A 10,873-nucleotide genomic window follows, 5' to 3' on the forward strand; every position below is an offset into this window, starting at 1 on the left:
CTACTGTGTGGTTGCACATTTGACGAATAAACGTTGACAGTCTCTTTACTGTGCACATCCAGCTCTTTGAAGTGCGATACATATCTGTTGTCATGATACCCTGAAAATCAGAAAACTTCAAATGGGATTCATTGGTGGGAAAGCCCCTAATTAGCAAGAGGGATTTGGAAACTAATGACAATAAAGGAAATGCACAACAACACGGTCCTTTAAAGAGAATCCAAATCACTTTTAATTTGACTTTACTGTTTACACCACATCGACCGCAGTGACACAAAGCAGATTTAATCTGTTTTGGAAAAACGTTCCAGGAAACTTATCTCCAACACACTTTCACTGACAAGCACGGCTTCAAGTGAGACGCTGGACAGATAAATGGTGATAAGTGGAGGAGAGAGATTTTTAGCGGAGTCAAATTACCAGAGGCCCGTTCCTCACACAGATAATGTGTGCTGCTTTCCAGGAGACTCACTCTTGACACTTGTGCAAAGCAAAGCTATGAGAACCAGATAGCAAACTTATAATCCTCAATGTTTAAAAATGACCAGAACAGTTTTAATATTGTACGCTTAAAAGGTTCTCTTCTGCTCACTTATTTTAAATAACATTAGTAATGTCACTTTTGATCAATTTAACAGTAAAAGTGTTTAAGAAATCATACTGAAATCATACCCAAACTTTTGATATGTATATAAGTAAATTGCACTCCATTTTACTTTCATGTTCATATTCATAAAAATATCCACTAGAGACCACTAGTGCAAATGTTATTTTGCTTTTATATTTAGATTTTTTTTTTCTAACTTAATATTTGTTTTACAAATTAAATGATTAGAATTAAAAAGTGATTGAGGAATCGACAAAAAGCTGCATATTTGATTAGTGACCTACTGTAGAAATGCATTTTTCTAGTGAATATTTTATATTTTATTAAGTTTATTTCCCGAAAATTAAATTCAACAACTACCAATGTTACATTTAACCAAAAAATAAATAAAATATAGTACATTAAAAAAAAATTAATATAAAGAAATGGTAAAAAGTTCAAAGTTATATGTCAGAAATATAGTAAATGCAGATGGCACCAAGCAATATAATACTTCACACAGTAAGTTAATTATATGACCATAAACCAGGCTTTTATATGTCTGGGTGTGACTTTCTTTACCGTTTTCAGTTTCCACTCTTGAGAATTTTTCTTTTGTCATGTAATTGCTCTTCTTTCAGTGGTCTGAGTGGAGAGCATAAAGGGCTCTTTAGAGAAATATTGCCACCCTGTGAACAGTCAGTGGAGCACAGGCGACAAAACCTGAAGGTGCCAGCACACACAAAACACAACTTAATGGGTCAGTCTGTGCCTTCTAGGCACAAAACAACTTTCTTATTTAGTATGTGAAGGATTAAAGTGATGCTGGGACTTTTTGGAACATGTCAGAGACATAAATAGAGTTGTAAAAAAATAAAATAAAATGTAAATGTAAATATTTTGCGCATGTAGCTAAAAGCAAAGGCGGGCCTGGATGCACTGGAATCAGAAGGAACGTTGTTTTAATTCAAATGAATGTTTTCGCTTCTCTGAAGTGGGTGATGAAACAGGCTTTGATAATCTGTGAACTCAATATGTCACAGTCGAGTGGAGACGAAGCAAGACACGCCAGCAGATGGGTAATTGAAAGCTTAAATTAAAGCTCATCATCTAATAGAGGCAACAAGATGAAGAAATGTGTATAAAATGATGCCATTTATCATGAAAACAAGCCAAAGGCGAAAACAGATACAGTTGGGATGGAAAAAGCGTGGCTTTAAAATACAGGTTGAGGTGTACATGTTCCAGTTTGTGCACCGGGAACAATGACAGACAAACAGCGCTATATAATTTGTGCTTTAGACCTGCATTTTGGGTCACGTGACTTAAAACTAAGTCTATTTATACACCACTTTCCACTCGTCTTTTAAAATGAGCTGCTTTAATTGATAGCTTGCAATGACAAACTTTGCACTGCAATCTTGTTTCCACAAGTTACGCAGCCCTAAGCGAAGGAAATATGTGCCATGATCTCCATCCATCAAAATGTGCTGCTCTAAGACGCCAAATGCTGACAGTGAACATATGAATGAAATGATGCGTTCAGGCCTAACCTTGTCATAATAACAAACACATGTGACCTCCTGGCGAGAGATTTTATTACCACATTGATAAAAGGAGAAAAGAACAGCCACAAGGCAGAACTCCCACAGACTTTATTGTCTTATTTGGAGGACGTATTAGAAGCAAACCAGAGCAAATAGGATACAGAGAAAAAAAAATTGGTGGGAACATTGAGCTGAAGGGTACAAATATAGAACGTGGTAAGCAAGGCATGACTTCTGGTGTGAACTTTCAGATAGCAAAAGAAGAAATTGAATAATTTAAATGGATGATGACCCAACATTTTTAATTCTGCTATTTACTCTCCTTCAAGTTGTTACAAATGTGTAAGAAATCATAAAAAATATATATATTTTAAAGAATGTTTCAACTGTCCACACAATGAAAATCAGGACTGAGAAATTTTTCAACATATTTTTATGTTCTGTAGGGAAAAAGTCACGAGGGTGTGTAAATTATGATCTAATTTTCCTTTCAAGTGTATCATCTATCTGGATGTTCTAGTGCAAATGCATTGATTTAAAATCTCAATAACCAAATAAATAATGGGAAACCGAATCAAATCCCTGCAGAGGGAGTTCTCAGGTTCCTGGAAAGCTGCTGTTCAGATTTACAGTGGTATTGTGCTCACCACAAAACCACCTAAAATGTGAAATGCTGTGTTCTGGAGGAACTCAGGAGAGGAAAGGTTGATAAAAGGAACCGTATCATATCGTACTGACCATTATATTCATCAAAACATATTTTCAAAAGGCACTAGTTATGTTCACACGTTATGCTGTAATTCGATCTCCAAATTGCTTTGAGATCACAAATCTTTTAGATGACTACATATTATGTATTTGCATGCAATAGAAATGCAATGTTTCCATTGAACACTGTAAAACAGAACAAAACAAACAGGACTAAAACTGCAGTGATAAATATATATGCCCATGTCAGCCAAAAAGGTTGACAAAAAAGAAATAATCAGACTGGACTGGCAGTCTGTTGGTACAAGGAATCAACTCGTGATTTTGTGAGTCAAACAGGTGACCCTTTAGATTCAGTGGATTCAAACCAGCCGTCTTCAACAGCAGCCCAGCGTCTCCCAGATCCTCGCTCCAGAACTCTGTCCACAGTGCAGACGCGTCAAAAAACAGACTCCTAAAATTACACAAGAAAACTCATCAGCCATATAATCACTCTTCCAATAATCCTCCACTATAAAAATCACAGATTACTGGAAAATGACTGTAAGATTCAAGTGAAGGAACAAGAAAACAAAACAAATAACAGAAAAGAATGGCTTTCTGTTATATTAAAAAAGACAAAACACTGTACTCACTGTATAATGGATCAAATATTATGCTCGCAGCAGTGCTTATTTCTTCTTCCCTCCTAATGACATATTTTCTGATTTTTTCTTCTGTGCCTCATTGAACAAAAAACATACCTTTATGTTAGCAAGATGGGACTCTATAATGAGGCTCTATGATATGTATGACTTTGTCTATGATGTCTATATACTATATATAATATATACACGTCTATTTATATATTATTATATTTCTTTCATTAAGCTATGACTATGAGGCGAGGAGTGTTTACCTCGGACATGGCATCATCAATTTGCTTCAGCTCCTCATAATGGTCCCGTGAGTCTCTGAGAGGCTGCACCATAATCTCTTCAATCTGAGGAAAGAGCTGAGAGGAAAAACATGAGATGGGTTGAAACATCATGAAATGTTTTTGAATTTTGGGTGAGCTATTACTTTACTGTTTGACTATTTCACCTACCTTCATGACAGTTTCAAACATGGGGATGAGAACAAATTTAATGAAGCCAATCTGGGCTGTGGGCTTGGTGACTTTGTCTCTGTCCATGAAGGCTGCCACAGGAAGCCCCTCAGATTTCTCTCTATCACTCTGAACAAAGGCAAGACAGCGTAAACAAATCCACCTGCCACTGTAGAGCAATTATAACACATAGAGTCAGCAAACCTGTATGAAATATTCCTCCAGCAGACAGTCCACCCACGGCTCTGCCACCTCTGTAGGCCGGACTTCGTTGGAAATGTCACAGCATTTGATAAGAACCATCTTCAGCTGGACACAGGAGAAGATGACAAATCCTTACTTGTCTGTCAACAAATCTGTGCCTGACAAATTCAAGCCATATACATCTTTTTGTTGGTTATAGCTAGTGTAAGATGCGGCTTTGGCAGAAAGTGAGTATGATGCATACGCAAGTCACATGCTCTTCATTGGTGAAGTCAAAATTGTCCACTTTATGCTTGAACGAGTCCAGAATCTCTCCATGCCGGGCCATATCCGTGGCCAAAATCAGTGTGATGATAGCCTGCCATTGCATATAATAAAAACATATTTAGATATTGTACGAACATTTACTGCAAGAAATAACTTTGTGGCCATTCACACAGAATGATTTTGCTTTCTACCACTCTTAATTTAATATGTGCTAGACAGACGTCTTTGATGGTTGCTCTTAACTCTTTTTCAGTAGCTTGTGTAAGGGTGTTGCAATATACCGATTTTGACAATAAACATAATATAAAAATATATATATATTGATACCACGTTAGTAGCACACATGCAATAATAGCATAAGTAACCCAGGACCAGTAACATTTCATCTTGCTGACACTCCAACATAGTAGGTGGCAGTACTGCACCTTAACACTACCTGTCATATAATTAAAGGAAAAAAAGACAACACAGAATAAGCTAATACTGCGCATGTCGGAGAATGTGAAATCAAGAGAATCTATTTACACCTGAAAAAAGTAATTAAAAGTAAAAAATAAGTTAGCCACCAATATGGGTATTCTTTGGATTCTGTAAAAAAAAGGGGGGTGTTAAACATCATAGTCTGCAGCAAGCACAGATCAACAACAAGAAATAGTTTTTTGTATGCTTATGTACAGTAATGGTTACAAATTTCTCTCCCCTTTCCTACACTTGTATTTTGAGTGTGCACTACCCTGCATCTCACGTTTTTAAATACAAAAAATGCATTCTGTGTGAACAGCCCCTTACATTTCTTAAAGGGGTGGTTGACAGTTTTTTTCTAGGCTTGATTGTGTTCATGTTTTTTTTTTTTTTTTTCATGCATTATTTTTTGCATAATTTACCTTTATTCCACACTGTCCCTTCTCTGACAAATGCCTCAATTTATTTCCAGTTGTTATGAAGCCCCTCCCTCAGAAATACGTCATGGGCTGAGATTGGTCAGCGAGCTCGGTGTGTTATGATTCGCTTAACGGCCTTGGGTGCGTCTTAACATCCCGCCCCTCTCAAGCTCAGAATGTGCTCCGTTTGTGTTGTAAACAATGACGTCCTTATCAATTTGAGCCTGATTGAGACGCAGAGAATATTAATGAAGAGGATCGCGCAGGACCTGTGCAAGCACGGCTCTTAATGGTATGTTTGTTTGTTGTTGTCTCATACTATTAGATACGCTGTTATTTGTAAATGCCACTGCTTCGGTTCGGTTTTATTCTGATTAAAGCTTTAGCTTCTCACGATCTGAATGCGAGAGGGGGAGAGAGAGAGATGCAGAGCAGGGCAATGCGAGGAACAGGATTGAGAACCGCTGTTTTAGAACATTGGTTTTGAAACTTGTGAATCCATTAGAATCATTAGAAGACAGAATCGCGATTCATATATGAACAGATTTTTACGTGCACCTCTAGTTTTTTCTTCCTCTTCTCTAAAGCAGCTCAGCAAATAAAAAAAATTTATAAAAATAAAATAAAGCAGCGACGCATGGCCCTGCCCCCTTTATCGCGTGTTCCAGAGGGCGGGGTTTATCTGGGTTTGTGACATAACAGACCTGGGAAGAAGCTCATTGTAGTCCCTTACCAGCGTTTTTTGTAGGCATTGAACTTTCAGCTTTGTAACTTTGCAGATATTGTTTATGCTCAAACAGCAACATTACACAATAAAGTTGATATTTTGTGTTATACCTGTCTGATCTTTTTAAAAGCCTCCGGGTCCACATTTGCAAATATATTACACTCCGGCAGTGAGAGTATCTGGAAGGCCACAGCGCAGTGGTGATTCTCCAGGGGCGAGATGTCGTTGTAGCGCACTGCCAACTCAGTACGAGCATTGATCTGGTACCTGCATAAAGACATCACTACATTATCTCATCATATGTCATGGGAATGATTGCTAAGATAAACGGCACAGATATAAGGCTGTAAAATTGTCATCATGAACGTGTAGGCAAATACCTGGGTGCACCTGTATGTTTTTATGAGAACTGACTCGAGAGCATAATTACACAGAGGTGAAGATCTTACGTGTTGTTGTATCCAGGGTGGTCTAAGTCGTGACACACAGCAGCAGTCATTAAAATGCCCAGATCTGTCAGCGTGAGCTTTTCCTGTGGGCCACACACGGGTTTCCACTTTTACTGTTCCACAGTAATTGCTGTGCTAATTGCTACGTACGTAAAAGTTCTCACCTGAAGGTTGCAGAGGTGGATCATGCCATACATCATCTGACTCACACAGAAACAATGCCGGAAATTATGGAACGGGTTGCTGCGGTAATTTTCCTGAATGCCCAGCTGAGAACATATAAAAAGAATCAGAATCAGAGCTGTTAACCTGGAAAATTCAGTGCAAATCACCTTTCTTGCACCATTTCATTTTGACAATTATGCTAGCAATCTTACCAGCCAGCGTTTAAGAGTAATCGGGTTCATGTTAAACTCCTTCACGAGGCCTAAGTCATGGTACATGTACTCCAGGCAGCTCAGCATCTGATAAACAGGAAAACATAAAATGAGCATGTGTGCATGATTTCATCTCTAAATGTAAGTGAGTCAGACTCACTTCATTATGTTCCCAGTGCCACACATCAAAGGTTGGTTTCTTCAGCGCTTCAATGGTCTCCTGAGAAAGTGTGTACTGAGGAAATCAAGATGAACAGAGATTAATACCACATAGAGACAAGATGTTCTCACGCAGGGCCCATAATTCAATCAAAGCGTGTCATAAAACTTTAAAGCACCTTTGGGTAGCTGGGGACGTCACGTCTAGGAGTTAATTTCTTTCCATCGTCTGAGAAATTGTATTTGCATGGACAATTTACTCTAAAAGGAGAGCGGCTGATTAGTCATTTAAATAAATCTGTTTCTTTTTTTGAAAAAGAGCCGCTCTAGATGGATAAACAGATAGATCTTCACGCTTGCGTTGGAAGATATTTTCTTTCACTTACCTTCCTCCTGCTCTGGAAGTCATCTCATCTCTCAGCTTCTTCAAATCGTTTTTGCACTTTTCGATCTCTATGACCTTTAACCCCTCCACTGCATAGAACATCATCAAAGTAAGAAGAGTGGTTATCACTTGTCTGTGCTGTTGTTAGGGAGGCCTGAGCCAAAAGAACATATGGTGCAGGGTTCTCCTCAGGATGTTTAACAGAAGCGTGAAGGCTTACAAAAGTTCATGTGCTGCTTGAACTGAAAATCTGTTTAGATTCTTGTGAGTCTTGTCGTGTACTTCAGCTCTAAGTCTGAACAACAATGAAACCAGACAAAAAGAAAGCAGTCAAACAGCAACACTGTCATTACATACGTTCTACTCTCTTCTCCAGCATTGCCAGTCTGTTGGTCACTTCCGTTTTTAGTTCGTTGATCCTGAATGCTCTGTTGAGGGAAGGAAACATGTTTTCCTGGTTTAAGTACAAAACCATTATGGTGATAAAGATTCATATTTAGTCCATGAGAAAACAAACATGTCCGTTACCTGCTGAACTGCTCTGCTACCTGTGAGATTACAGTCTGAAACATATCTTCCTTTTCTGTTGAGTTAAATACACAGGCTATAAATCAGGGCAGGACACCTCATAGCTTGAAACATTATAATAAGCAAATGTAAACATGGGCACTAAAGGTCTTCCAGTAAGTGAGTCAAATACTGTATGAAAAAAAAAAATATATGCATGTTACCTCCCAGTTGGCCAGCAAACGAAGGAATTACCTTGTACAGGGAGCTTAAAAGACAAAATAACAGATTAAACTGAAAATAAACTTAATTGATTATAGAAACAAGGGTCAGGCTGGGTTTTACTTGGGGGTGTTGGTGGGCATTGTGGGATCAATGGACACAAGTGCACCTTCAGGGTTCACCATCATTATAGCAGTGTTCCTATAGACAGAAGAAATAAATAATTAATGATTGTATAATGTCTGGCACTGAACATGTTGTACTCTACAGAGAACTTCCTTCTCAACCAATGCAGATTTGCAAAATGTATTGATGTGTAGATTATCAGTGATATACAGACCTAGGGATGTTGGAGGAGGAACACAGCAGTTCTTTAATATCACATGGGCTGCAGTGACGACTGAAAAGCACCTGAGCAGGACAAATAAGGGTGTGTTAGTTGTATTATGGGTGTATTTATTGTCATACCTGTACTAATAGTCTCATGCTACTGCGCTATTAATACTCCAGTGCAATTCAAACACAGAACTTGAGAAAATTATCTTCAAATATCATTGAAAATATTGGGGATTTTAAAGAAGAGGCTGATCAGCTTTTTTTTTATGCTTGATTGTGTTTATGGGGTGCAGAGATAAATTAATGAATTTGATTCCACCAGAAAAAAAAAATCTTTACTATCTCAATGTTTCTCCTAAACCAAAATAATAGAGATTTTGGCTCAAGATTCACACTTTACTCAGATTGTCAAAGACAACCAAGTTTGTCATCAAAAGTCATAGACAAAAATATAAACTCAACCATCAAATACTTCAGCTTTGCTATCCACATACTCACAGTATCATCAAGTTAATGGTCTAAAACTTAATTCAGAACTGAGCACAAAAATCAGCATATTAAAATGATTTCTGAAAACTTTTTCCAAAACCATTTAAAAATCTTACACACCCCACATTTTAAAGGGAAATGTAAATAAGATAGAATTTAAATTTAGAATTAATATGTACAATTAAATGAGTTTATTAATTAAAAGCATTAAAACACAGAATAACAAAAGGTGAAAGAGGCAGCTGTGGTAGACAGGCTGAGATCGCCAGTAAACATATGCCACACTCAATGCTCTCGATGACCACTTGGCTTCTCTGGGAAGTTGTGTATGGGTCAAGATGAACCGCTGAATCTGACACATGCATTTCTAAAATACATAAAATGTTTTTCATCAATCAGAGATTATAATATGCAGATTGTGAGTATGACTGAGCATCTGTAAGATCTGTAGGTAGAACAACGCTCTGTAAATTGGACTTAAACACAAGAGTTCTTCAATCATCATTACAGTTTGTAATAAACATATATATTGACCAGGACCATTTTTTTTCAATTGATAATATTTCTGTTTCAGCATTGTTCTATAAAATGCATCCATATAATTTAAGAAATTGTGTGTGCATTAAATTCACTCACTCATTAAGTTGTCAGGATTATATTGGCCATCAGACATCCTGCTTTCTAGTTATTGGTCGACCACCAATAGTACTTCAAGATTGCAAGAGAAACACTAGCTTGTGAGTTTAAATCCAGAAAAAATATACACCAAAAAGAGGCACTCACCTTCTGAACTTTACCATCTACATCCAAATAGATGGTTTTGGGAGCATAGGAGGAGGAGCCAGACCCCATGCTGACAGGATAAACTAGTTAGCCACTTGCCCTGGTACCCCTATCCAGGAGCAGATCCACCGAGACCAGATCTCAAAATGTTCTATCTAAATACATAAAGAATTATAAGTACATGTCTTTAGCCATGTAGTCTTGCACTGTCAATCAAACAATAAAGCAGTAACTGAAGATTTAGCTAAGCCTTAAAATTGTCCTAACCAGGCTATGGAGCAGAGCTATAACCTAGGGTTAAACCATGTTACTCTTTGCAGAAACAAGGTTCAAGCTATTTATTTATTTCCCATACAATGAGTCACCATTTGGGTGAATTATTTCTCAAAAAGCCAATTAAGTGTTCTCACAAGACCAATCAAATCCACAGAACACACTTTATAGTGCACATCTGTGCAGAAGTACAACTTTAATAACTCGCAATTGACTCTGATTGCCAAACAATCAGACATAGTGTCACCTGAGACTTTCTTGGAAACTTTCTTGAAGATATAGCAGGCCACATTTAATTCTAACCATGTAACTTAATCTGGACGTAATGAAATGTTCTATTCGTAGCATTGCAGATGAAATGTTTGAGTCAGAAAATAGCAGTCTTGCCTGTGTGGCGTCAGCAGCTCCCAGTTCTCTCCGCATGCAGGCAGCGTTCTCAGCCGTCCCAGGTGCTCAATGGAGCCTAACAGAGCAACTGAGCAAGGGAAACCTGGGGTATTGAAGGACCCTGAATATAATTGTCACTCTCTACTGTTGTCAAGGGAAACAGTTACTACGGAGAAAAGGTGCCCAGGCCCCTTGTTGTCTGTTGTAATCATTTAATTTAGTCCTTTCTTTTATCCTGCTTAATTTAGCAGCCCACCCTGCAGTCTATATTTACGTCTGAAAAAATGATAGTCCATTGTGTCATATGCAGCTTTAGCGATTGAATTAAGAAACGTCACTTTTTAACTAAAAACGAAGAATTCTGAGGTGATACTTAATGCAAATTTACATAAAATGAAGCAATTACTATAAAACCGAAACTGTTTGAAAGTGATTGTGGCTGAATACAATGACAGTTCAATGTAATGTGCCTGTTTTCTGTGTCCACTCACAGCAACAT

The 10,873-nt window shown here is 37.7% G+C and overlaps 1 protein-coding gene across 1 annotated transcript; it reads right to left on the minus strand.

The window, feature by feature from the left end:
• Window positions 1-2,264: 2,264 nt before the first annotated feature.
• Window positions 2,265-9,964, minus strand: pde9ac (phosphodiesterase 9ac). The gene is made up of 19 exons (XM_052576559.1): window positions 9,715-9,964; window positions 8,447-8,517; window positions 8,230-8,307; window positions 8,109-8,152; window positions 7,906-7,960; window positions 7,735-7,805; window positions 7,379-7,466; window positions 7,172-7,253; window positions 6,994-7,068; window positions 6,834-6,920; window positions 6,621-6,725; window positions 6,457-6,539; window positions 6,118-6,274; window positions 4,377-4,490; window positions 4,133-4,237; window positions 3,929-4,057; window positions 3,740-3,835; window positions 3,477-3,563; window positions 2,265-3,295 (listed from the first exon to the last, which is right to left on the minus strand). Exons 1-18 carry the CDS (start codon window positions 9,781-9,783, stop codon window positions 3,513-3,515), a joined length of 1,560 nt encoding a protein of 519 aa, XP_052432519.1. The 5' UTR covers window positions 9,784-9,964; the 3' UTR covers window positions 2,265-3,295; window positions 3,477-3,512.
• Window positions 9,965-10,873: the final 909 nt, after the last annotated feature.

This window comes from Carassius gibelio, chromosome B15, assembly GCF_023724105.1.
Source record: "Carassius gibelio isolate Cgi1373 ecotype wild population from Czech Republic chromosome B15, carGib1.2-hapl.c, whole genome shotgun sequence".
Taxonomy (NCBI): Eukaryota; Metazoa; Chordata; class Actinopteri; order Cypriniformes; family Cyprinidae; genus Carassius; species Carassius gibelio.

Bases quoted from the DNA above. Each gene is read 5' to 3' on its own strand.
- pde9ac (XM_052576559.1), bottom strand. From the start codon at position 9,783: ATGGGGTCTGGCTCCTCCTCCTATGCTCCCAAAACCATCTATTTGGAT. The intron at 8,153-8,229 runs GTAAAACCCAGC...TTGTCTTTTAAG, and splicing joins ATGCCCACCAACACCCCCAA to CTCCCTGTACAAGGTAATTC. The intron at 6,921-6,993 runs GTGAGTCTGACT...CCTGTTTATCAG, and splicing joins GGCACTGGGAACATAATGAA to ATGCTGAGCTGCCTGGAGTA.